Here is a 27,993-nt window from a genome sequence, read left to right as displayed (position 1 = left end):
CGTGGACATTTGTCTCAACTGGGACCAGATCTCATCAGCCATTCAACTGAAAGTCCTTGCACACCAGAAACGTACATTTCATGCAAATATTTTGTACATAATTTATGGATTTATTTGCCGTTTTCAATGCCATGTTGTAAAGCAGCAATGTTATTTCACTGAGTGAAATTGTGGTATTTAGTTTATCGGTGTGAGGTTAATTTTTAAAGTTCTGCTATGGGCTAGCACACCAATCGACACGCTTGTTTTTGACACGTCACATACAAAAACATTCAACATGCCGGAGAGCTTGATTGTGTTCATATCCCAGCACCTTTACGAAAAAACACATGACTACAATAAAATCAACGATTATAAAGACAATGTTTGGAGAATAGCTGCGGAGAATGAATATGATGACACAGTGTGTATAATCAAGTTCATACCGATGTAAATTGCCGTAGAGCTGCAGAGCCACAGTAATGATGATGCTAATCAATTCACCAAGTTATAAAACAGTAGATAAAAACTTCTTGAATTAATGAATCATAAATTTATATTTATTCAAAAAGACTGTAGCCACAATTTACAAATATAAATCAGCCATGTGAGCAAATGCAAAACAAAAAAGTAAGTACATTAATAAAGACGATTGATATGATAACGAAATTAAAAGGGATGCATTCTAACATAACCAGCTCACCCAGACCAGCTTCAGAAATTTTTCCTAAGAAATGAAATGAGCCAGAGTATGCAAGCAGATGCTGGGTCAACGTAAACAGGATATGTCAGCAGAGAACCAGAGAGAACCAGATGTTTACTAACACCTCGACCAGATTCTGATGTTCCCATTAAAGTTAGTGGATCAGTCTCTTCCTGCTGAAAGTCTTTCTTGAGCGAGGACATCCATCAGGCAGTTGCATGGGAGAGAGATTTCTGTCCATTAACTGTTGACTCTTTATTGTTGCTTCACCTTTAACATGGAGAAAACACATGAGAAGCACATGGGTCTCAATTGTGACACAAGGAGCATAAAATCTTCAAAACCTGGAAGAAGCCACTTCAATCCATGCAATGTCATCCATCTCAAGTCTCTTTTTCAACAGAAATGTGCTCATTATCTTTAAAATTAGGGATGTCCTAATCCAGACAGCAGCATAGATACTCACACCTATTTTACTGTACTTTCACTGTACAAGTACTTGCTCATGACAGCAACCGTTACCTACTACATGGTTCCCACGCAACATTCACCTTTGTGGATTCAGTGCATCACAGGTTTTTACAGGTCTGACAAATCTGGGAAAATGTCATCATAAAACACTATGTGTAGACATTGTTTGCATTTTACAGTAAAGGAGCAACTTTAACATTACGATGTGGACTGCAGCGCTGTGGGAATTCCGACAGCAAAGTAGAACGTGCTAGAGTTTATGATTGTAGCTTTAATTGTACATTTAACACAAGAAACTCAACAGTTCACACTGTTGATTTGATGAGTTCCAGCCAAGTGTTTGTTCGTACAGTTGCTTATGCGTGTAATTCTATCTGGTGATGTTGTGTCTAAAGGCCGTCAGCACAAATGAAAAAACAAAAACTCAATAGTTGAGATGCATGTCCAGTGTTCAATGTGCGGCACTGCATGGTTAATAAGCAAATGATCAAATGCATTGATAAGGCAATTATATTCTGAACACTGTTGTAATGCATAATCAGTGTAAGAGATTTCCTTTTCATTATTCCAGCCAACAGATTGTTGATTTATTTTGAGCAGATGTTGTTACACTTGAACATCCATAGCCATCAGGCTTTTAGCTAGGAGGGTGAGGTGGTTTACGAATCTCATGAGGATGCCTGCTGGACGCCTCTCTTTGGAAGTGTTTCAGGCACGGCCGGCTGGGAGGAGACTGAGGGGTCAACCCAGGACCAGGTGGAGGGATTATATCTCTTCACTGGCTTGGGAGTGTCTCAGGATCCCCCAGTGGTGGATGTTGCCCGAGAGAAGGGATTTCGGCAAAACCTTTTGAAGCTGCCGCCCCTCTTACCCGGCAACGGATAAGCATATGAGGATGAAAGGATGAATGGATGGATGGACGTTCGTACAGCTGCTTATGCGGGCAAAAAAATAAATAATGCCCACAACATTCTGGGCAAAAGCATGTGTGGAATAAAAAAGTATTTTCGCTCAAAACACTAGAACTAAGACTAACGCTGAAATGGCTGCCAAAAAATAACACTTGTGTTGTTCAAGGTTTTCGGTGTTTGACAGAGAAGCATTGCCAAATGACCATTGTAGGTAGCTGGCACATGAACATGTAGCAGTGGGTCTGCAGCCTAACAACAAGTAGTGTGAGTTTCCGAGAGAAGGCCTTTGTGTTTTGTCATTTCAACATTGTGATGTAAAATTGTAAAGCGTAATAACATTACTGAGCTATGAACATGGATTGCATTTTATATTATAAAAAAAGACAGAGGAAAAAAAGGGTTGTTCAATCGGCTGATCATCACCACATCGTAAATTTGTAAATTCCCAGATCGGTGTCATTTTAAAATTGATCTGTACCGCTCTAAAGGAAAGTACTTTGTAAATAAGAGCCACTTACCATAAAGGGTCAACATTTATAAGCTAGTTTCAAGAATTCCAGTCAAGCAGAAATATGCTCACATTTTATCAAAACATACATTTAAGCACATATATGCAGGCTGGATTAAAACTGACCGTGGACATCTTTATTTCTTTTGCTTGCAGTGTCCTTCGTTCCCGTGAATAATAATGGAGACTGAGTGAGGGCTAAAATCCCACTTGACGTAACACATTTCCTCTTCTTCGAGACAGGTGTTGATGCTGGAAAAAATTAAACAAGTGATCACTGCTATCATCCTAAGTAAAATGGCATTTATTTTAACGCGGAATTAAGAAAATGATTTTCATGAACGATAGGCGCCTTTTACAAAGTCACAATACGTCTTTTGCGTACCAGATATGCTAAAAACACACAAAAGACTCAAACTATCCAACGCGCGTCTGTGACGTCGCCTCAACAGACATACAGTGCCACCGACAGCTTTGCAGTTATTAATGAGTCTGTAACCCATACTGGGTTACCAAGACAACTCATAGATGTATGAGAGTCATTTGTAATTGAGGATATATGTAGATTAAAAGTTGACTCGGGAGTTGCAGTCCTCTGATGTCATGCACAACCGGAACTGAGCCGTCCCTGACTTTATATAAGCACTAGTAAACACTAAATCATTCCCTACTGACTGGAGACAGACTCGCATGGAGGGAACACAACCCTGCTCCATACTCCCTCATTACCACACATTAGTTGTGCTGTCTCAGCGATCCTGCTTTGACTCCCGAACATGTCGATCACCTTCTTTTCCTCAACATATATCTGCACACAACTTATACTGCCCGAAATTAAGGGATGTGGTTCAGATGTGATATCGTTCCAAAATGTTCCAAGAGGCAAAAAAAGTTATGTTGTCTCACATAGTTGATTTCCAAAGTACCGTCTCAAGTGTTTACTGAAAAGAATTGTACAAGAGAAAATGTTTCAAAGCGACCATATGGTGGCCATGAGCACATAACATTGAAATACCTGTCACTTTTAGATCCAGGGCTGTTTCCATTGCTTACCATTAATTGTGCCATTACCATAATTGCAGTTAGTAATTACAAACGGTGACAGGTTCCAAGAAAACATGACATAATGCAATCAGGATTTTTGCTTTCAGTGCTATGTGGTTTGTAAAAAAACTAAAATAATAATTATAGAAACAGTAACATACCTAGAATGACATCTGCATCCATCATGCACTCCTCTGCCTTTTGATGATCAGTCTTCTCTCTCAACTTTTGTGGATAGTCCAACTCCACTGGAGGAGTGTTTTTTAAAGACACAATTGAGGACACATCAGTGCAGATGGGAGAGCCTTCTGATTCTTGCAATCTGCTCACTCCCAGGTCAGCCTCCTCTAAGAGCTCCTCCAACACTGGCTCGCCCTTAGTGTAGCGATCCTTTCCTGCAAGTAAACCAACCTGGACTCTTTTCCTGCGCGGCCAGCTGTTGAGGTGGTCAGGGGTTAACTTGCCAATACTCTTTGGTGATGGGGTCATGGGAATGACATCTGCAAACCCAATTGGAGAGGTGGTCCCTACATGATGACGTGTTGGAGTGCAAGATTGGCAAATGTAGCTCTGCACACTTCTGCCTTTCCCAGGTGTGGCTTTAGCAGGTGTATGTACAATAGAAAGAGACGGTGAGACATAACTCAGATCCCTATGCTTCGAGCAGAAACCGGTTGGGCTGTCCATTTGAGATGGTTTCATGCCAACTAAATTACTTCGTTTTTCACCATGCATCACACAATCCCCCACTGAGTCTGTCCGTTTAATCTTTAGTTTGGGGAGCCCTGATGTCTGCATCTCCATTTCTACCTTATAGGACACATTTTTCTGGCTAGCAACTCCTTTTTTTTGACAAGGTTTCTCAGTAGATCGATGGGAAGAGCTCCAGGGGGATGGTATCTCATTGGCATATCCCAAACGAGCTGCAGCTTCTCTTTGTTGGCGGTCAGGTGTTTGCCTAAATCCATATTTATATACTTGTGCTGTTTTAGGAGACGTCCCCACTAACACTGGTTTTCCACTCTTTGAGGGTTTTCGCGAAAAGCAAATGTTGACCTTGAGACCCTCATTGAACTCTGTCCTCACAATAGATGCACCAACAATGTCTGTATCATCACTGTCTGTAGTGGAGCTCAGTTGAGAGATGTTTTCACTCTGAGGTTCTGTCTGTAACTGTGGGTCCAGTCCTTCATCAGCACTCTTATGTACATTCCCGGAGAGTGCGATGAGTTTTGAGTCAGTTCCATCAGGAGAACAAAAAACATTCATTTTAGTGCTGTCAGCACTTCCACCATTCCCGGTCTGTTCAACTCTGTCCAATTCTTCCGATAGAGGACAAACATTAGATACAGCACTTTTATCGAGTGCACCAAGCACAGCCTTACATGGTGATGCCTTCTGTGTACTTTTACTTGGAGTTCGTCCAGATCGTGTCATCATCTGGTGTGTTGGAGTAAGAGCTGACATTTTCACACTAATGGGCGATTTGGACAAGTGGTGGTATTCTGTGGGTGCTCTTGACTGTTGCGTGGGGGATGAAATGACGTTGCTTTTCTCCAAAGGATGGAGATCTTGATGATGCATATCAATTTGATCTTCTGAAAGTCTCAATAGATTAACTTGGCAAGAATAGAGGCTCCTTAAGACAGTCTCTTGGGGGGTTTCGTGGGTCTCAGTAACTGGCCTGCTGCACTTGTTAGGACTTTTCTCCATTCCTGGAGAGCAGAGAGAAGAAAGTTGTGGAGTACTGTAAGTAATGGCGTTTTCTGATTCACTACTTATATTTGGCAACATGGCCAGTGAATTAGTGCCAGAAGATTCACATTCATATCCCAAAGTCTGCACCGACGACCGATGAATGTTCTCGACCGTGTTCTCAACAGGGACTCGTCCAGTGTAAACCTTGTCAACTGCTATTGTTCTGTTTGGTGTACTTGGAATATCTCTCAGTACAGGGTTGTATTTTTTAGGAATTTGTACTTCAAGTGGTCCAGTCCTAAGAAGATCCTGCAGTGGGCTTTTCTTTGCAGATGTCTGTTCTGGTTCTGGTTGTTCCAACAACTGGCATTCAGGAGATCTGAGTGGATTACCCCTCGCTGAAATTCTAAGCTCAGGGGAGCAGACACCAACATGGCGTTTTGCAACGGGGGAGAAACGTGTCCTGGACAAAGGTAAGGCTTTGGGGGTTCTTGGTGAGCGACGAGTCTTGGGTGTTTTGTTCCCTTTTCCAAATATCTTAACTGGGGTTTCAGTTGGATTCTGGAAAAAAAAGGAATAAAAGATGCTCTGTCACTGCAGCACTGATCAATATGGCAGATCCTACAACATGTTTTCCTGAAATATGGGCAAGTTAGGGTTATGTATAATGGTCAGATACATTTACCAGTCATTGAAACAAGCCTTCTTCTGATTCCTGAACTACATCGCTATCTGTCTTTGGTTCGCTTAAATCTTCCACCTCTTCTGGAAGTCATAATCGGTCTCTTCTTACATTGTTCATTTAGTGAGGCATCTCATCTTACTGGTCACTCCATCCAGGTTGTGTTAAAAAAAAAAAAAAAAACGCTCCTCACCACTGCAATAATAATTACCGGTAACTGAAAAATGATTTACTGTATGAGATGGAAATTAAATCATATTGATAAAATACAATACTTCAAAATGGAAATTCCATTATGTGGAAATCAAATTTATAGCATTTTGTTGCTTGTATCATAGCGCTTCCCTTATTTTGATATTTGCAACAAACTCAGTTCATTTTTCTATCATAGTAATGTTGAGTTTAAGAACCAAGTGTGGAAATCAAGTGAAATGTAAAAGCAGATGAGTTATCATTTCGCAACAGTGGGCGTTTCATTAAAAAGAATTGAACAGAACACAATGCGAAAGACCTTTTCCTAATTATACAAACCTCAAAAACACTTGAGTCACTTGACAGGTGTCTAACAGTGGAACTCGGATTAGAGGCTCGGGGACCCCTAGAAGAATCAGTTGCTCCAAAGAGAAGCCGTAAGGGAGATCGAACAGTTGTGACATCAAAGCAACTTGATTTTCTGTTGTGAATGTTTATCTGGGAGGACGAGAGAGCTTTTTCCAAGTTGCGTGAGCGAAGTTGAGAACTTGGATAAAAGTTGCTTGAGTGCCTTCTAGCCAATTTCTTTATCCGGGGGCTTCTTCTCACATCTATGGGAAGAAAACTGCATATCAAATTTCACATTTTTAGCCTTTAAGTCATCAGTGAAATACAAAATACCTTCTACAGGTTTTATTGGTGACTCCTCCACTACGCATTCCTCATTTGAAACGGACTCTCTGAAAACAAATAGTTAGTGTTGGGATGCAAAATTTCCTTTCAGAGGAGCTGAACTCACCTTTTACTTTTTTGTCGATAAAGGAGACGGCAGGACACTTGTTTGTGAAGAGGGGTGTCACACACTTTATTGGTTCTCAGTTTGTCTTTCTCTGAAAAGACACAATTTGCAAACAACAATTTGTTGCATAGGTGGCGGACAAATCTCTTATTTACCTTCATTAGATCGCTTGCGTTTCAGTCCTTCCACAGCTGAAACCGACGAGCTCCTTTGCAGTTTCGTTACCTTGGATAGTGAACTCGACTCCTGATTGAACAGATTTCGTCTCACCTTTGTAACTTCTAAGGGCAAGAGAGTATGAAAGAAATTCAGTATTCAGTATAGTAATTCAGAACTTTTTTTCCTTTAATTTATTAGCAATAGGAATTTTACATATCTATCCTTTGTAATGATGTTTGGACAGCATTCCACTATAAGTGATGAATATAAACAAAGGTAAAAACTGAAAGCACTGCTAATATAGTTTTTTGAATTATTTTGTGACGTTGCTGCAAGCTGATAGGTCAACAGAGGAGGGACTCTCTCCGTTAAGCAATTAAAGTAATTTAAGCGCGGCTACCGAACCGTGAGGAATCACAACAGTTGGAGCGAGGCGTGACAGGAAGCAGCAGTGGCGGTTTGATGAGATGGATGCGGCGGCATGGATTCATTTGTTTTGGAGTCAGTTTAATTCACATCGTATATATTCTGTGAATCTTCTGTGAATCTAAGTAACACACTCGTAGATTTAAACATGATGTGCACACGCTAAAATACTGCCCATTAAATTGCAGCCCACATATTAATAGTCTTTCAATGCATTAACAAGGCCTGGTATTCATAACCGCCCATAAATATAGGGGAGGTTTATGCTTATGCCTATATGAATTACAATACCATATATCACCAGCCAATGGTAGAGTTGTCCAGTGCACAGCATAAATGAATACACCGGACTAGACTTTAAGAAAACCTGTAGTTTCCTTTCAGAATCAACATTTTCTGAGTTGATGCACTACAAATAACTCCCACAAATGTGGGCCAAAAAAGATTTGTTAATTTACAAACACAAAAAAATGTTTTTACAAGTGGTGGGACTTTAACCAGTTAATTACGATTGATTAATCACAACAAAAAAACGGGTTAAAATATTTAACCATTTAAGTTAATATAACAGTTTGCTCTCCAGACAACAGGGAACCTTTGTAAGTGCAGGTCCACTGATCACATTGATGCACAAGACATGTCGCAGCTAGGATGATAACAACAACAAACATGGAGGAAACGGCTGAGAATAAGTTACTTGGACTTCTAGAGGGCAAGTTTCATTTTTAAGAAACTGCCTGATGGAAGCCTTGATAAGAACGTGATTCTGTGCAAATTGTGGACATAGGAATTTGCATACCACCGAAGCACATCAAGTCTACAATACCACCTGAATGTGAAACATGTTGCAGCGACCACTGAAACCACTGGAGCTTCAAGTCCTGGTAGAAATGCCACCTTATGTGGAATTTATTTAACATTTAAAATGAGGGCTGTTCTGGAAAGTAATTGAAATGGCACTTTAACTTTTAGCCATTTAATCTGTAGTATGACTGAAAGAGCTTTACTTTAAATAAGGTTATATAAAAACTTGAGTAAAGCCACCATTGTGTTTTATTATCAAACTGATGCAAAATAAACAATATTTTGTTGTTTAAATGTATGTATGGGTCCATCTGATTTGATTCAGCATTATACCAAATTCATTCATGTTGAAATATGTGGCTTCTTGTGGCAAATATTCTTTTACCATTAAACTTAATTGAGATTAATTAATTAAAAAATTATATAACAAAATAATTAGATTAATTTTTTAATCGAGCCTCTAGTGTTTACAAAACAGATTCATGCAAACCCACGTTGCAAAAATGAAGATAGTCCAAATAAAATCTTTGGAGGAAAGCCAAACTTAAGACTACAAAATTCTAATCAACAAGAGTTCAACCTCAGATTAATGTAATTATTACATTAAGCGGTGTCCATCTGACAGGTGACGATAAAAAGACATTTCTTGAATAAACCCCCTCTACAATTCATGCTGTCCGCAGTGGCACTACATGGAAGAGAAATTTCATCCAAAAAAACGAGAAAGGAAATCACATTTTTACACAAAAAAAAATAAGGAAGCCTCTCCTAAAGTGCGAGGGCAAAAAAAAAGAGCATGCCTAAAATTTACCAGGGCCCATGAAAAAGTTTAAATAAAAAGGCAAATGGGGCCAGGATAGGCCAGAGAGGGCTGTTCTGGGACGGGCCGTTCAGTTCTAGAACCTGTTACATAAAACCAACATCAGTGAAATGGCAATAATTGGACAGGACGTTTTGAGATCAAATTGTTGGTCAGCTGGCATGAGTAACTTTTCTCTTTGTACAATAGCCTTACGCAACATTTGTCAAAAAAGCATAACTATTTTTGGACATGGCAAACACCAAGTAATTCATAAAATCTGATCAAGTTATTTAAATGGTGAACCACAGCAAAATGGCGGGAACTAGTGTAATAAAACGAAGTACATAGCTCTGCCCCGGAAGCTCATGCACAGACACACATGCACGCATGCCAAATGTACCTGTGGCTTGCGTCTGAGGTTCAACCATGGGCTTTTCCAAATTGAGAACGACCTTGGACAAAAAAAAAAAAAAAAACATTTGATCATTAACAATGTCTGCCATATATGAAGTTGTTGGTACTGATTATTCTGAAATATTCTTACAACTTTTGCTTTTTTGGCTATCTCAATTTGACGCATCCTCTGACAAGATTCGGTTGTGCTGCGATGGCGAGTTAGCATTCCACTCCTGTGGAAAGATAAAAATAAATATTTAAGTTTTAAACATTTGAGTTTTAAGTTTACTGGTTTTACATCAAGACTAACTAGACTGACACAGCCGAGCCTTACACTTAAGGGGGGAAAAAACAAAGAGGAACTTTTGATGGACCACTCGGTCCACATAAGTGCAGAAAACATTTTTGTCTTTCACTGCCAGGGAACTTTGTTTTCTTAAATATTGATCAACTAACCACATTCAGGGACACTGCCCGCACCATCTTGTAGTGACAACAACATTAGTGCCATTTCAGTGAGAAAAGAAGGAAAGAACACAAGCACATACAAAAACAAAAGACTTTGTGCAAAAACTACATTCTGCAAGAACATTCAGTTCAAGTTTTGAGAATGAATCTGGTGTACTTAAAATATGTACAGTATTACATTGAAATCTGACATATATTAGTAATTAACAAAACTTTCCTTACAAGACAAAGTTCAATAATTGCTCCTCAAGTAAAACTCGGGTCTTAACAGCTACTACAAGGAAGTGTGTGAGGTTAAGAATTGCTCATAATTAAGTCAAGCAAGAAGAAATGTTATCATTCCCACACATATAATGTATCAAACACAATGTTATATAATACACGGAGGTGTCAGTCAAATGTCAAATACAATTATATGTATCAGAAGAGATTGAAATAAATATACATATATTCATTCATGCATCCATCCATCCATTCTATGGATTTCCTCTAACCTCCTCTTGTCAGTCGAACGTTTCCTCAGGTCCAGCAGACAATCACTGCTCTGTGTAGAGAGGGGTGGGGCAGAGGCTGCCGGAGAAGTGATATCTTTGCTAACGGAGTCGTCACTAAAAAAATCAGCTGGAAGAACTGCTGCCAGCACTTCAGGAAGCTGAGTGCCAAGACTATCATAGACAGATGCCAAGACTTTGGGTGCAGATGTCAGGAACCTAATGTGGGTTGCAAATGAGAGTGCTTAATAGTCTCACTGAATGGAGAAAGTCAAAGCCAACAGTGTTTCAAATTGCTCATATCGATTTCACAATATGGTGCCATTACGCAACATACATATTACTCACCCAGGAAGGAGGACGTCTTGAAGAAATTCCTCCAGACTAATAGGGTCCTTTGATAAGGAAATAATCCGAAGTATATCGGCCACCTGAGAGACAGAGATATTTTTTAAGTTGACATACAGTCCAGGCAAAAAGTTTGAACACGCCTTCTGATTCAGTGTTTTTTCTTCATTTTTAGCACTTTCCAACATTACAATACAGATACATACTGATGACATCAAATATATGAAGCAGGATATGTGGAATTATGTAACAAGGAAAAAAATGGAATAACTCGAAATATTTTATTTCACATTTTTGATGACTCAAAGTAGCTACCTTTAAAGCAACAATGCATAACATTTAGACATAAATACATTATTTTCATATTTCCTGAGCTGACAGGTTTCAGCTTGAACATGCAAAATATGCCTTGTATATTGTGCTAAACAAGCGGAAATTACTTGTTCATGTTCTAACACAATTATCAATGTCTGCTGTTTGTCGTATTGCACCGTTGAAGTGTACAGTGAACATATAGCTGGTCAAACCGATTAGCCCCGGTGCAAATAATAATATGATAGTCATGTTAGTCAATATATTGTAGGGACAAGTGTAACATAGTAGATCTAATGTTCCATCTGTAGACGCTGCAGTTGAGTCGCCTGTCTACGGATCAGCTCGGAGAAGGGGAGAGATGTGACCAGCGCCAAATTTCATTATCCCTGGCAAGTGTTCTGGAACAATAGTTTCTAACTGTGATGTCTGTTTCCACAGTCAATTTGATAAATAAAAGTGTGAACGGATGTTTTGCTCATGCTCTGATCGCGGTCTGCTCCTTATTGAAACGCGTGACTCGCGATGTAATAAAGCTAGACGGGGAAAAAAGCTGCACCTTCATATTTATTACTCAACAGCATTGTATACCATGGTGGCGCACCGCTACAGCTTAAATGTAGGCTGCCATGCCATCAGCAACGACAATCTCTTATTGGAGATGTACTCTCACGTGATTGATCTCATTTAAACAATGTGGAAACATTGAAACAAATGGGAGGAGATGAACATTTGTTTTCACCAATTCAGTAAATATCGAAACTTTCCCCTTTACATCATTCTGACACGTGCAGTCGAAAAAAAGTTTTATTATCTGGGTCGGTTGGTCTTGGAGCTGCTTCAACCTGGCACTCCTCACTAGATGAATCATGGAGTTCAATTCCTGATGTTGATGTTTCTGGAGTACATACATCTGTACAATTTTTGCTGTTTCGTCACAATCTTTCCTCACAAACAAATAAACGTGAGATAGGGGCCGGGAGCAAAGACCAAGCTTTCTGACAGCTTGCAATTATATTCATTTACCAGTGGTGTCCCTAAAAGCAAATATTCTTAAACTACCTATTGCTAATACATTTGTGATGGACTGGTTTGGCATCAAGGTTCTGAGGATGCCAAATGGCTCAAGTTCTGTGCCAGTGTGAAAGGGACACTGGCTGATCAGCTTCGGTGGTGGTGAAAAAGCTGAACACTGAAGAAGTGAGAACACACAGGGACGAAAACAAGTTCAATAAAATGCCCGTAGATTCACGTAAGCACAATCTTGCGAGATGAAGCCTGCCCGTAAAACCTACAGTGTAGTAATCACCACTGTGCTTGCTTAATGGGCTGCAAAGCATCATGGAAACTGTTCCAGGTTAATTTCAACTCACTGTAACTAAGTTTGATGTTGAGAGTAGCACCTCACAAGCAAAATGATATCACAATGCAGTGACCCGGTTGAACTACCTGTAATCTAAAAATAATAATTAGTTGCACGATCAATTTATCAGCCAAGGCCTTTCTAATTCGCTGCAATGTGTCAGCCACGATCCAGACATTCTCAAGCACACACAGCAGGTGTTACGTTCATAACTATGTAAGACGCTGCACAAACTACTAGAACCACACATCACATCTCTGCTCAGATGCAAAGCAGACAAATCTGTGCCAAGTATCAGTCTAAGAAGGAGGCATGTAATTCAGGAGCTGCTCTGGAGGCAGCTCTCATGACCACACTGAGACATCAGACGGGAGAATTTTATCAAGTAAAAAGTTCAATATGGAGCATTGACAAGATGAGGGACTTAATGCATCATGGAGAGGAGAACATTTTAATCATATGAGGACTCTCATTGGCACTAAGTGCGGGCAGAAGGCTTAGGTTAAATGCAAGTCTTTGAACAGTGCTTTATTTTGAAATACCACTTGCTCTAATACTTTTACTTTTTTGACTGATTACCTATGTGAACGATTGTCTCAACTACAACTTTACTAAAATAGGAGATAAAGCAGCAAAAATGTTTTACTCAAACAAGCGTGGTGTCTCGGCTACTTTGGTTCGTGCGTTTTGCATTCATTCTATTTCACAGCGGTGCCAGGTGGCTCGAAACCACTTTTGGTGTAAATCCTGGGTAAGTATGCAAGCTCACAACAAACAGGCCAAAACAATCAACGGACCGGGAGAAGGGATTATCAGGTAACAACACAAGCATAGACGATCAGGCGTTGATCTAAGTTCCCAGATCAATCTGGGAGCAAAGTGATGCAACTAAGGTCTGTACTGCCAGGTAATTTCCTCCAATTACACCAGTCTGCAACTCAACATCGTGAGACCCCCTGAGAGACATCATGGAGGCATCAGATGCACCCACAGTGTTCCTGCTCAGAGCAGCCCAAACCTTCATTTCCACAAACCTTGCTTCTCTTAGCTCATCCTCATCAACTTCCCATCAGATCATGATAGTGCCAGGCTACAACAACACCACCTCTCATTTAATGTGTTTTCTTAACTTCCACAACTACTAACAATGTAGATGCTCACTGAAACTATGAATGAACACATATGGAATTATGTAGTAAACAATATGTTTAATTACTCAAAACGTGGTTTATATTTCAGAAACTTCAACACAGCCACGCTTTGCTTTGATTACCATTTTGCTCACTGTTTTTTTCTTTGCAACATAATTCGATATATCCTGCTCCATATATTTGATGTCTTCAATATGTACACAATGCAGAAAGTATTAAAAAATAAATAAATAATAAAAAATAATAGAAAACTGAATCAGAAGGCGTGTCAAAACCTTTGGGCCATACTGTACATCTGGAGTGAGAAGCTAACGTGCCAGTAGACGGACTGAGGCAAAAATCTGACGGGGTCCGTAAGTAGCAGATCAGATGAGTGTTGAATGAATGTCACTCCTTATTTTGTTTGTCTATTTTAGTGGTTGTCAAATCATTTGAATGAGTTTTTGTTCTGCACAAAATATAAAAAAAAGACACAAATTTACCTCTTCAGCTACTTCATCAAAATCTAGAGACACATCCTGCTCTGCAAAGAGTGGGGTACAGAGCTCCAGCCTCAGCCAAGCCTGGACTTGACACCTGAAAAAAAATAACAGGAAAATATAGGAATTGTCATGAAGAAAAAACAATCATTTAAAAGAAAATAAAACCCTTACTCTCTGACTTTTCTCTCCACATCCTCTGCTGCAGGGTACAATTGCCGAACGGACTTGCTGCTTTTAAGAAGGTGCTTCTGAACCAACTGCAGGTGTGTGACCTACACCATAACAGAGCAATTGTGAGGATTTCAGGGAAAGTTACGGCACTAAAAAATGATAGTCAAATTGCAACAAGCAGAATCGCTGCATTTATATATATATATATATATATATATATATATATATATATATATATATACACACACACACATATATACATATATACACACACACACACACATATATATACATATATACACACACGCACACACACACATATATATACATATATACACACACACACACACACACATATATATATGGACACTTGTGCAATTGGCTCAAAGTTGGCCTCAAGGATGGTATTCCATTGCCTCATCGAGTTTGCAATGATGGCCCTCAGAGTCTTGTTAATGTTGTACAGTCTCAGACATTCCAGGACCCATGAGTGTGGCACTGAGTCATAGGCTTTCTTGTAATCAATCTAGGCAGTGCACAGGTTGGTCTGTCTGGTTCTACAGTCTCGAGTGACTGTCCTGTCGACCAGCTGCTGGTGTTTTGCTCCCCCGATGTCCTTAGCAATGCCCTTCTGTGTCACTGTCATGTATTGATCCATGTGCCCACTTATCTTAGCCGCAATGATGCCCGACAGGAGTTTCCGTGTTGTATAGAGGCAGGTGATTGGCTGATAGTTGGATGGGGTTGTTTCCTTCTGAGGATCTTTCTGAATCAGGTCTGTACGGCCCTTGGTCAGCCATCCCGGGTGGGTCCCATCTCTGAGCAGTAGGTTCATTTGTACTGCTAGGTGCTCATGGAGTGAGGTCAGCCTGAGACTTTCTCTTGGATGTCTGCGACTGTGATGGTAATGGCACCTTGTTCAGGGAGATTGTGTATGGTCTGCTCTTCGACCTTTTAGCCACTGTGAATCGGTGTTATGTGATGCTTCTTTCTCCCATTTGCCTTTCCAGTACTGTTGAGTCTCCAGCCTTGGTGGGTTAGCTGTTGCGTTATTACCTTGCCACTGAGAGCACACTTTGGCTGGTTCAGTGGAGAACAGCCGGTTTATTGGCCGGGCTTCAGTCTCTCTTACGTATCTCTTCAGACGGGTGGCCAAGGCTTTGAGTCTTTGTTTAGCAGTTTCCAAGGCCTCAGGTATGGGCATCTGCCTGTACCTCTGGAGTATTTCTTTCCTGGTTTCACCTCTCTGGAGTTCTGACAATTGGCTGACCTCTCTCCTTGTCACCTTGATTTTAGCCACCAGCCTCATTCTCCATGGTGGGCACCGCCCTTTGTTCACCTTCACAGTGCCCTTCTGGTGTCCAAACATCTCAAGGATCACTGTAGCTGTACTGTACATTGACTGTGGGTATCGAAGTAACCATTTTTCCCACAACCAGTTCATGTATCCCCAATGCTTAGGGTTACTATGGTAGCAGCACCCCAACAGAGTCACAATGCCCTGGTTCTTCAGCATTTGACGCAGACCTTGTTAACCCGGGCAACGTCTGAGCCGGTCTGGCATTCAGTTTACTCTCACTCATCATGCAATGAGGTAGGCGAATGTGTTAAGGGTCTTACCCATGGACCCAACTAGAAGATGTCATACACTCTCAATATGCCCATTCTGTTACAAGTAGGATAAAACACCTTTTCTCCAATGAGGTGTTTTAGGAGTATAATCAGTTGATTGTCAGTCAGGTGCCGTTTTTTTCAGCTGCACCTGATTGGTCAAACTGCGTGAGCTTGTTTGGTTGGAACAAAAACCTGCACCACCCTGGTCCTTTGAGGACCGGATTGCCCACCCCTGCACTAGTAACAGCTAGTCAGAAACAACACTTTCATTCATAGATTTATTCTTCGTCGAATATTATATATTATATATAATATATATTTTACCCCTACTCCTTGATTCTTGTTTTTGAGGGCTAACAGGAAGGGTAAGGTGTAAAGGGGAAGGGGGAAGTGGGAAAATTGAAACGCAGCCCAACAGTAAACACAACACTGACTTAACAATATATGAATTAGTGTCTAATGAGCTTCAAAATAGCCAAATTTGTCATTGTATTGTTCCATGTTCTAAAATAAAGATAACAAACAATAACTTGTTATGCTGTATGAATTAAGGCCATTTTCAGTAACAAATAGTCATATTCCTTTGGACAATATTTTGACAATAACAAACAATAACAAAAACATTACACTTTACAGTTTCTGGAATCACATGCATTACCTGCAAGTCACTGTTAGTCTCAAGGAAAGATTTAACATCTGACAGCAGCTGTTGCACGCAAATTGGAAGTGGTGTCTGCATCTCCACAACAATTCGCTCATAGCTGGACTGGAGATGAGCCAGAAAATATTCTTCACTCGTGAAACCTGACGAAATAAGCAAAAGCATTACATGAACGAATAGGTCATCCATAAGTGTTATTTATAGTTTTAATCCTTATAACTGCCATTCTGACATGAACAATAGAGCCCCCATTAATTACCAATTACCATTATGGCCACATGGGGTCCTAGTGGTTAGCACTGTCCAAAGCGATTAACACAGACTCCCTCTGGAGGAACTGCAACTGACTCTTCGGTCCACCGGGTGCAGCTGATTTTAGTGGAAACCAGGGCTAAGTTCAGTGCTTCGCAATGTTGTGATCATATCTAAACATGTGTCATGCATTTCATGTACCAAAGAAGTATTGCAGGAACACACATTCTGAGATGCTGCAATCATTGCACGAGTTCATATTCTAATGACCTGTATGTTGCATGTGCCGTGGTTCGTGACAGAGTTCTATGAGAAGCAATGCAAATTGATGCAACAGTTTTCTTGTCTCCTCTCATCCACATAGCTGCTTAAGGTCAAGAGTTATACACAAGGATGTAAGAGCATGAGAGAGACTGAGATCTGCCTCACTGGAAAGCAGGAAAGCAGGCTCCAGGACAGAGTTCTTCAAGTGGGCCCAGCAATAGACTGTGGCCCTGTGTGTACCCTGTGCCAAATACAATTGCTTTGGGCAAAAACAAACCTAAATAAAATCATGCTCATCCACAAAAGTTTCTCAACATTATTTCCCAGTAATAGGAAAAAGAATAATCAAAATTGTCTTGATATTAATGAGAATACTGACTGACAACTCCGTCGCCTCCTGATTTGTTGGGTTCACGTTTCCTCTCAAATTTGCTGGGTCCTTTCCTGTTGGTGGGCAGCTTTGGTTCCAGTTGATTTTTCTGGGCTTTTGCATTCAGTCTCGCCACATTTAACATCTGCAACGAGCGGCTCATTGTTTTCATCTTCTGCTTCACTGGGGTGCGATGCGTGCAACCTGTTGGTGAAAGGTAGAACATGAGACTGGAAGACTGAATTTAAATAATATCTTAATTTCATGATTTACTGAAATTGGCTGGCTCTACGCATGAATCAGGACTGACATTCAATTGAGTGTTTATTTCAGGTCATTTGCAAGCAAACAATCACACCTCAGGAAAAATGCACATATACTGCTGCTGACAGAATGTGAAAGAGAAAAAGAAAGTACATCACACATTTTCACTAAACGACACCCTTGTCTGCTCTGAACTTTGAGGGGTGCTTGACATTAAATTTCAAGCATTGGTTTTAAAACTATGCTTATAATTCTACAGCACTTACGTTTAGTCCCCCTCCTCATATCTGCATTCTCAGGCGCCAGATAAAGTTCTCCCAAATCACAGGTCAGCTCTTGTTGAAAGGAGGACTCCATTTTTCTTTGGTCTTCAATTGCATGTATTAGTCTGCTCATGCGTGGGGGAGAGACAACATTAATTTACTGCAGACACTCATGTCCTCATGCCTGCATTACATTATACTGCTGAGCAATAAATCAGGACAAACCCTTACAATGTTGTTTAAAATGACCAGCACTCACAGGCACAAAATGTATTTGGTGCACTCCTAATTTCGGAGCCACAGTGAAAACTTCTCGATAATGCATTTTCACACTAATTAATATGCTTTAATGGAAAAAAAATAGTCAATTGCAGTTTTAATTCACTGTTTTCGATCAAAGAGACCAGGCTGGAAAGTCACATAAGGCAGAACTCCTTGGCAACTAACAGGAGCTAACATGTTAATTGGGACAAAAAAACAAAGGTGTGACACAACTGTTATTGAGAACAGAGGTAACAGAGAAAATCAGATCAGAGAAGCGTGAGTTGTTGAAATGATGCTGAAACGACTGATGATTTCAGGCTCTTCACATAGGACTTAATTAAGGGAAAGATGGGATACATTGAGGATTTTGTGATCAAACCTGCTCAGAGGATTGACTGTGATGAAATTCAAGGTTCTCAAGGCAGCATGAATGGCCTGAAATGTCACCGTCAACAACCAGACCACGATTATCAAACGACTGGCACACATTCTCTTCTCTGCCAGGCTGTGGCACAAGTTCAAAGAGGGTCATGTGGTGATCTGCCAAAGCCTCCCTCAGACCTGATGTTTACTCCTGTGTGGCCTGATGTTTAGAAGCAGCAGATTTTTTGCTCAAAGTTGTCTACTAGGGTAAGGCTGAATGGTATGGAAAAAATTTCACATCTCGAGCTTGCATGCCAGATATCTCAATATCGAGAAGCTATAGAACTGCCAAGATCAGCTGACACGCGGTGACGACGTCAAACAGAAGTGTTGACTACGGATTTAAAAAAAATATGCACGCACGCAAGCAAGCACGCACGCACGCACACACACCAAATATATTTACGTCATGTAAAACGTTTAGTGCAGGATGGGAGCAGAGGTTGGTAGTGAATTTGGGGGCTCACATTATAAGGTACAGTAAGCAAGTGCAGGCTCTAGAGGTAGTTGCAGCCCTACATATATCCATTAATTTCATGACCAAAGTCTTTTACAGGCACAACAGCAAAGAATGATGTGAATGTGGATGTACTCAAAGTGGGATACTATGAAAGAATGAATACGTTTTCTTCTAAGTCAGCATGAATCTGACAATAGATAACATTTTAGTAAAGCTCAGTCTGTTAAGCACCAGTTATAGTAAGTAGTGCGTGTGGACTCGTGACACACTGTTTTTATGTGCAGATGCAGCATCACTCATCCTGCATGTGAAGCCATTGCAGTGGAAAATGTCAGTTTTGTGCAAGTAACAGAGATTGTCTTGTTTGAATTTCACAATTTCGATCAGAACATGTTAATTCACTCGGACCTAACTTTTGGTAAATACCTTGACCGAATGAGAAATTGGTGATGGTCCCTAACGGACAGAGTTGCCTGGGAGACAGTTTGGCTGCAATCAGTGTGCCCTATTCAGGCATGCAGCAGAGGCCAATACCATAAGAAATATCACCATTTTCACCGCAATCTTTTACTGAGTGGCAGAGCCACAGAAAACAATGCATGTGTTGATAAGAAGTTATTCAGAAAACTCTTAGTATACTCACAAAACCGAAGCCGATACCAAGATTCAGACTCTATGAATGCCATTATTGAGAGTGTCTTGTAATAGAAATATGTGTGATCGTGCATCAAAGTGCACAATCTCCCTGACTGTCACGGTAGGGTCTACTGTCAAACTCTGCAGAGTTGGAGAGCACAGCACATTGTCATGACTCATCATGTCTATGTGTTATACTGTATTATTATTATTAATAATAATAATAATATCATTATAGCATTATTATTAAGTCCAAGCGTTTATCAAATGCATTGTGAGACGTAAAATTCTCAACGTGGGGACTGCATTTGGCAGTAAATCATGTACATCAAGTTATCACAGATCCCTACTCTGTATCATTTAAGAAGAAATATTAAGTGAATTGTATGCAATGTAAGAATTAAGAAAGCATGAAATAATAGTTATACAATTGCCATATTATGGTTACAGTGTATTATAGGAAACTGAAAAAGACATGCATGGATTCATTAATCCCATGAGCTTCTAGTGCTTGAAGTTAGAAACCCTTCAGGGAATCACAGATGACACAATTCACCCTGCAGTGTTACCTAAAGATTTTTGTGTTCGGAGGAACAACAGCGGTAGTGGTTGGGTAATGTCTGTTGTGGTGTTGTGGTTCAATATTTCATAAATGTTTGAAAACATCGATGGGAATTAAGCAATTTGGATGAGTCCGCAATTGAGAATGGGGGAAAAGAAGTAGAAATGTCTTCTTGCACAAAGCAAATTTGGGGGCTCACATTATAAGGTGCAGTAAGCAAGTGCAGGCTCTGTAGGGTCCCGTATTTCCTACAGGGGAAGTCATTTGTTCGCTGTTGGTGAGGAATCCAGGATGGACCCTTGTGTTCTTGACACGGTCACGTTGAAGAAACGACATCCTAGGTAAATCTGGTTAATTTTAGATGTCAGGTAGCACCAAAACAGGACACAGTGAATAACAAGCGGCTTCTCTACCATGAGAAAACGCTGTGCATGATTACTTGGAATGAAAAACAAGCTGCATTAGCAAAAACTAAGGGGTTCTCAAATAAATTCTTTTCCATCCAGTTTTAATGTAGTGGTTTGTTCATGGACTCATCACATAACAGTTTTTCCTTTTGCAGTGTATATTTTTGTGTGTCTGTGAAAACAGTAGATGTATTGTCTCTAAACTGTATTTCAAGTATAGTGTGATTAGGGGATTGTACTTAATACAAAATGCCACAATGAGAATGAGAGGCCGTGCACGAGTACTTGTGCAGTAGTCAACTAACTTCAACCTGCCACACTTGGCAACGAAAAACACTTTAGTGAATAGGTTTGAGCTTTGTCATTCACATCAGATTGAATCATGTGAAAGTGATAAAACCAAATTTGAGTCTGAGTGAACTTTTAATTTACATGAGACAAAATTTTATAATATTCCCTCTTGTTTCAATTTCATGCTAAATTATAAAGTAACAATCACAAAAAGGCAGATTATTGTCCTACCTCATGGACTCCATCAAATTCATGGTCACTCCAGAAAGATCCGAATGAAGAAACCAACTCTCCAAGCTTTCAAGTGTCCTAGAGCAATCATTTATTTCATTGTCAGCCCATTCAGGAATCTGATGTTCACTTTGGTACTCTATGAGGAGAAAAGGGGGACATTTTTTCAATTTCATTTTTCATTTAAGGTCTCATCATTTCAATTCACTACTAGAAAATACAATGGAAATAGGAATCTCCTGTGGCAAAGCTCAAAAAAAAAAAAAAAAAAAAAAAAAAAAAAATCTCCACTTGCTTACAGCGCCTTTGAGGTTTGCCATAGATATCCCTTCACCCCAGCTAGTGCAACCAACATGGTTAGTGCTACCAAGAGTAGCACAGAAGAGCCCCGTCCTTTAAAAAAAATGTCCATAGTAAAATTAACATAATACAATGATAGTTTAGCTTGTTGGGGATGTTACGAAAAGTAATTATTTGGACGTGGGTAAGGGCATCACAACAATTGCTGACGCCTATCTTTACTTGAACACTCAACTGCAGAAATGGTGCTTAAGTATTGAAGTTTTAGAATCAAAGCGTGACTTTTTCTCTGTAGAAGCTCACAAAAAAATGATTGGAATTTTAAAAGACACTTTATTATATCAAAACTGCTTGATGATCTTGATTTCAATACAAGCCTATGTGTCAGGTGAACTGCAAAACTTGAAGCAAGAGTACAGACATCAAAGACTAACTTGCAGCTTAATTTCTTTAAAGTTACTTTTGAATCAGTTTAAATGTTTGGCTGTTATTAATGTAGTGTATGATTCAGTATTCAGTAAATAATGTTTTACATTGACACCGCAATACATTTCTTTATTAAAAATGTATTTATACTTAATTTGATTTATAATAATAATAGAGAATGGATTTTTTAATAAAACATTTTATTTTTAGGCCGTGTCGCTCAGACCGACCTCCTACCATTATGACACCAGTGGGGCAGTTTCTTACCATTAACGTTGCCGTGATCAATGTTTCCAAACAGCACTTCAAGGGCATTGCTGGGAACTTCAGGAGATTCAGTTGTCACTCTTTCTGAGGCAACAGGTATGAAGTCAGTGATGGGAATCTGCTCGTATAGAATAATTTCGGGCCCCAGGGCAGTGAGGAGAGCTGTAGAACGAGACAACGGAGAGAGGACACCCGAAAGGACCATACCACCATTGGTGACTTCTGCGAACTGAGAACAAACGAATATTTTTATACATTTCAGAAAAGTGTGGAAAAAAAGGTTTAACATTATGACCTTTACAATAAAAATTATTAGTTTATGGGATGACATACCACGATATTATTGGGGGTACATTGACACACCCTTTCTGACACTTTCTTCATGTCATACAAATACTAAAACACATCGAAGAGACCATGGGTGAAGACCTGTGCCAACTGTGTAAAGCTTTGAGTTTGAACAGCAAATGGCTTTGTGAGATAATAGCTATCTATTATCTGTGTCGCTTACAAAACTGACAGTGGCAACGTTTGTTGACTTATAATAATGGAAACTCTGAACATTTTTCCTATGTTGAAACTACAAATGAAGCAGTACTATTGTTGCTAACATTGGTTTACCATATACAGTGAATGATTGGACAATTCCATCAGGAGGTCTTGAAGAGCAATAGCTGAAGGCGTTTTCCTGTTGGAGCAGTGAAGGAGCCATGACTCAGTAGCAGTCTGAACCACAGATGAGGGATGCCAGCCAAGCAGAATTCCTTTCAAACAAACTTCCACCAGCTTTGTCAGAAGACTCTTTACTCGGATCAATGGTTCTGCAACTATGGCACAGCTAACAGGAACGTTATCTGAAAATGAGAGATTACGCCACAGCTGAGAATTATACTCAATTATTTTTCACTGCTGATGCATTTGGTAAAAATTAAAAGATGACTTGGTTGCTAATTTGACAATCTGAACAGGATGACTGAACCGCTGCCTGTTAAGTCTGGACGGGGCTAGGCTTCTCACTGTATCATCATCAATTCATATTCGGAAGTAGGGCTGCTACTAACAATGATTTTGATAGTCGACTAGTCACGGTTTATCTTCTGCGATTAGTTGACTTATCATACACATAAATCACAGCTTATTGCACCTGTACCTCGAATGGCAGCATAGTCCAGTAGCACACAACTGACACATCATACAGGACATTGCACACAACATACGACACTGGGCACGGATAAACACCACTACGAAAACAGGGGAAAACAGGCATGTCACAGAAATTTTAAGAAGCAGTATAATAGAAGGCAAACATATATCATAGTAATAGCTAAATGTAATCATAATGGATCAGATGAGATAAACTTTCATCCATAGCTCCAGTTCAAAGAAAAAAGAAAGTGATTTTTACTGACCACGAGAAAATCGTAGAACGCAACTGTTGACAGGAAACGCAACACGATGTTGCTGCTCAGAAGACAATAGGTATCCAGCACTGGAACAGAATGAAAACGTCTCGCTTCTACATTGGTGCAGTCGAGGGTTACACAGGTTCAATAGTGAGGGCATTGGGATGACTTTGCCGTTAACCTGTGCCAGCACTTGAGCCAGCTTGGAGACACCTAGATTATCCTCACACGTTGGAAGCTGCAACAAAAATAATTATAAAACAACGCATATTAGAGCTACTGAATACTCAGTTCTACTCTTACCAGCTGATATGATGTGCTGTCAACCCAGTGCAGGACCACTTGTTTCTGGATCATTATGTCGTGAATGTTTTTGGCTATAAGGAGTTGAGAAACATCTGCTTCTCTGTCGTGCGGACTTTCAAACGAAAGGTAATTCACCAGTTGTGACCAGCTTCGCGGACATTCCGATACGATGAATACCAAATTTTTCCCACTGTTAAGGGCTTCGTCGTGCACAATTATATTCCCAACGCGACCTGGTCTCCGAGGCCTCAGAGACAGTTTGGTGGGTGACGTTATATCTGGTAGATCCCACGGGAAATCCAGTACAACTTCTTTCAACACTTTCTGAACAGACGCAGACTGGGTTCGAGAAGACGAACACGATCTCCCCCTCACGTCAAGCATGGCGTCCAATTCCATCTCGAAGTCTTCAAAAAGTTTGTACCGAAGCTCCTTAAAGTCAGCGCCTCTTTGTCTGACGCTCCCATTCCGATTCGTCTTAGATTGAAAAAATTTATAACCCCACCTTACTTTGTCAAATCCAAATCTAACGCCGAAATGGAGTAATATGTGAAGAATTCCACGCTTCAATAAACGATGTTTAAGATCCAGCTGGTCACTTGAGGCCTGTGCGTCACCGTCGACATCAATAACAAAAACAAGGTTGTGTGGAGCCATCATTCCCCACTTCGATGTTGCGAAACAGCGGCATTTAACCCGGACTAAGCCATATTCACAATAATAATGGGCAGATTCGTCGATGCACCACTATGCCTCCACTTCACGACTATTTGCAATGGCTGACTCAACCGCTCGCGCTTCGAGATTGATTGCCCGCCCTCTCTGTTGCGATTGGCCACTTCGAGTCCACGACGGCAAACCAACAAGGACAAATTGGCATCAACGACAGTTTTTACAGTAAAGGCGATCCATTCCCACACGTTCATTGCTTTTAAAACCTAAAATGTATTTAAATAGCCTATAACGCCGTGTCTGTTTTAGTCTTTCCAACTTAAGTTTAATCGGCCCCCATTTCACGTCCCTGGAAACCACCATCACTAAGGAACCCAAATGGGGGCCAACCGTCAGTTCTCTCATCAAGAAGGCCCAGCAGAGAGTGTCCTTCCTGCGACAGCTGCGGGAACTACGACTGCCGACGATGACCCTGCTGGAGCTCTACACAGCCACTTTCTCCATCACCGTGTGGTACAGCAGCGCCACCTCCAGGGATAAGGGCAGACTACATCGCACTGTGCATTCTGCTGAGAAGGTGATCGGTTGTTAACTGCTACCTCTTCATTACCTGTATGTCTCCAGGGTCCAGAGACGTGCAGGTCGGATCAGAGCCGACCCTTCTCACCCTGGTCATGGACTATTTGTTCCTCTTCCCTCTGGCAGGAGGCTACGGTCAATCCAGACCAGATCCTCCTGTCACAAGAACAGCGTTTTCCCCCTCGGCTAGTTACTTCTATTGCTATTGTTTTTTTTATTCTATTATTATGCTATTATTTTTATTCATTTATTATGTGTTTTACTTAGTATTATTATTATTATTATTATTATTATTATTATTATTATTATTATTATTATTATTATTATTATTATTAATAAAAGAAGAAGAAGAATTTATTTAGTTCATTAATGCACATTGTACCAAAGCCCTTTCCGAGTTAGTGGAATCCTCACTGACCTCAATATAAAGCTGATCCTGATTCTGATTTTGAATATAGTAAGAAACACAAATCATTGAGTCGTTATAGATGACCATCTCGTGGTATTTACATACTTTTTACATTCATGATGTTAGGGTTAGACTAACATAGATCTCCTTTAATACACATTCTCATCTGATACTGTTTGCTATACCTAATAAGTAAACTAACTGGCCAATATTATAGATGTAGGCAGTTAATTTATTTGAAACATCTGTTGTTTTTCCATTAACACAGATAAAAACAACCAATAGAGGCAACAGGTCTATCGCCTTCTTTAAAATGTCAGAATGAGATTCTATTTCTGTACCTAACAGATGGGTGACTTGTACTTGTTGCAATTTGCATTTTGTATTGGGGTTAAATGTATATATGGAGTTAAATGGTAATTAAAAGAATTTGAAGAAAAAAATGCAAGAGTAAAGTCTATGTATGAGCGAGACAAACTATACTTCTAAATATTTCACTATAGAATATATTGGTACTTTAATGAAGCAATCCTGTGAGTGTACTGTACTGTAACATACTATTGATCTGATTAGTCTGATATATAATAATAATAATACTGTATATTGAAATACATTGTGTACTCTATGACAAACGTGCGTCAGTCTCGTACATAAACAGATATCATGAAGCTCTGGTTCACCAGAGGCTTACTACTGTACAATCTTGTAAGAATGATAGCTTGAGGAAAACAGGAGCAACATCAAGGAAAGCTTCATAAACACTTTAGTACATAGGAACTACCATACTAAGTTGTTGATGCCTGCAATGTCTCTACTTCTCATGTGCGCATTAAAAAATAGCATCTGTTTTGATGTATAGTTTACATACTCTGATGCGGATGAGAATTTGTGGCCCAGTCTAACAGGACATTAGAAGGTTCAGGAAGACTGCACTGTAATTCCTACAGCACTGTCCGATTGTCTTATATTTTCCTTCCTGCATCAATGACGTGGTCTGTCAACAAATTGGTGGAGAGTAAAAGCATAAAAGTGAACAAACCTCCCTCATATACAATGGTGTTACTGTTGTGTTCACAATAATGACATGTTATATGGTGGCCACAGGGAGGCACTGTGTGGTTGGAGATGGTAAGAAAAGGAGAAGGAACTGGAGAAGGAGTTGACCAGGAGTTATTGTAACAGGTGGATTGCTACGCTAGCAAAGTCAATAAAGGACGTTATCATTGTGCGTTTGCTTCTCCTTGGAACTCATCCACATCACAGTTACATACAAATTTACAAACTATATCCATCATTTACATTAAAAGTTGTTATAAGAAGAAGGACATGGTAAGTTCTGCGTTCAAAACGCAGGATTTTGATTGAGTTTGAAACTGAAGTATGAAGTAAGTCGTATTAAACATCCCATTATAGTCACATTATAGAGCCATTCAGGTTGCGATGCACTCCACCACAGTACGCCCTGGGAATCAAGCAGAAGTCTGGTGGGCACAGTGGTTCTGGCGCAACTGCAGGGCATCTGGCTCCTGCCTCCAGTTCTCGGGGCTGTCTCCGGGATTTGGTGGTGATGACGTCAGAGCCGTACATGCTGCCCCAACTTCCCACAATGCGTTGCGCACTGATCACATTTATTCTCGAGGGCCATCGGCCATTTCCGTTCACAACTGATGTTTATCTCATAAGTTTACCTTTTTAATTTACAAACTAAAATCAGCTGAATCCATCTGCTACAGATCGCTGTTGATGTCTGGGGTCATTGCCAATCACAAAACCTGATCACCTGTGACAATTTGCACTCTGAAGATGTTCAGATATGTTTGCATCCATCCATCTTCAGGAGTCCATCCCATCAGACATTGGGCGACACCCTGGACAGGTCACCAGTCCATTGCAGGGCACACATAACATTCACACGCACACCACGAGTGTCCATTTAACCTTGTGAGCATGTATTTGGGCTGTGGGAGGAAACCGGAGAAAACCCACACAGGCACAGGGAATACATGCAAACTTCACCCAGAAAGGTCCAAAGCTGGATTCAAATCCTGGACCTTCTTGCTGAGAGGAAACAGTGCTAACCATTCTGCCACTGTTCCACTCCTTAAGGGGTTATATTTGTCTCAAATGATTGTAAACACACACAGGATTTACAAATATCCATAAAAGTATGTCTTTTTATATTTGTAACTTGCATTGTGGTCATTAACAAATAGTTAATGACTGTGAATTGATTAATGTTGTCCGGCCAGTGGATTTCTCAGGGTGTAAAGTCGGGAGCAGGCAAAGAACCACTGAAGTAGTGGGGTTCT

At 40.2% G+C, this 27,993-nt stretch overlaps 1 protein-coding gene across 1 annotated transcript; it reads right to left on the bottom strand.

Moving 5' to 3' along the window:
• Positions 1-114: 114 nt before the first annotated feature.
• Positions 115-24,994, bottom strand: ticrr (TopBP1-interacting, checkpoint, and replication regulator). The gene is made up of 21 exons (XM_053886225.1): positions 24,022-24,994; positions 23,725-23,956; positions 22,937-23,169; positions 22,316-22,544; positions 21,323-21,461; positions 18,052-18,173; positions 17,531-17,725; positions 16,633-16,778; positions 14,361-14,461; positions 14,190-14,283; positions 10,882-10,964; positions 10,537-10,752; positions 9,723-9,807; positions 9,579-9,630; positions 7,143-7,268; positions 6,988-7,078; positions 6,870-6,928; positions 6,528-6,799; positions 3,778-5,875; positions 2,699-2,824; positions 115-952 (listed from the first exon to the last, which is right to left on the bottom strand). The coding sequence occupies exons 1-21, from the start codon at positions 24,682-24,684 to the stop codon at positions 837-839; spliced, it is 5,478 nt and encodes a 1,825-aa protein (XP_053742200.1). The 5' UTR covers positions 24,685-24,994; the 3' UTR covers positions 115-836.
• Between the last annotated feature and the right edge of the window lie 2,999 nt (positions 24,995-27,993).

The sequence above is a fragment of the Synchiropus splendidus genome, chromosome 14 (genome assembly GCF_027744825.2).
Source record: "Synchiropus splendidus isolate RoL2022-P1 chromosome 14, RoL_Sspl_1.0, whole genome shotgun sequence".
Lineage (NCBI taxonomy): Eukaryota > Metazoa > Chordata > Actinopteri > Syngnathiformes > Callionymidae > Synchiropus > Synchiropus splendidus.
The sequence above is the reverse complement of the archived record's forward strand: the minus strand, read 5'-3'. Positions and strand labels throughout refer to the sequence as shown.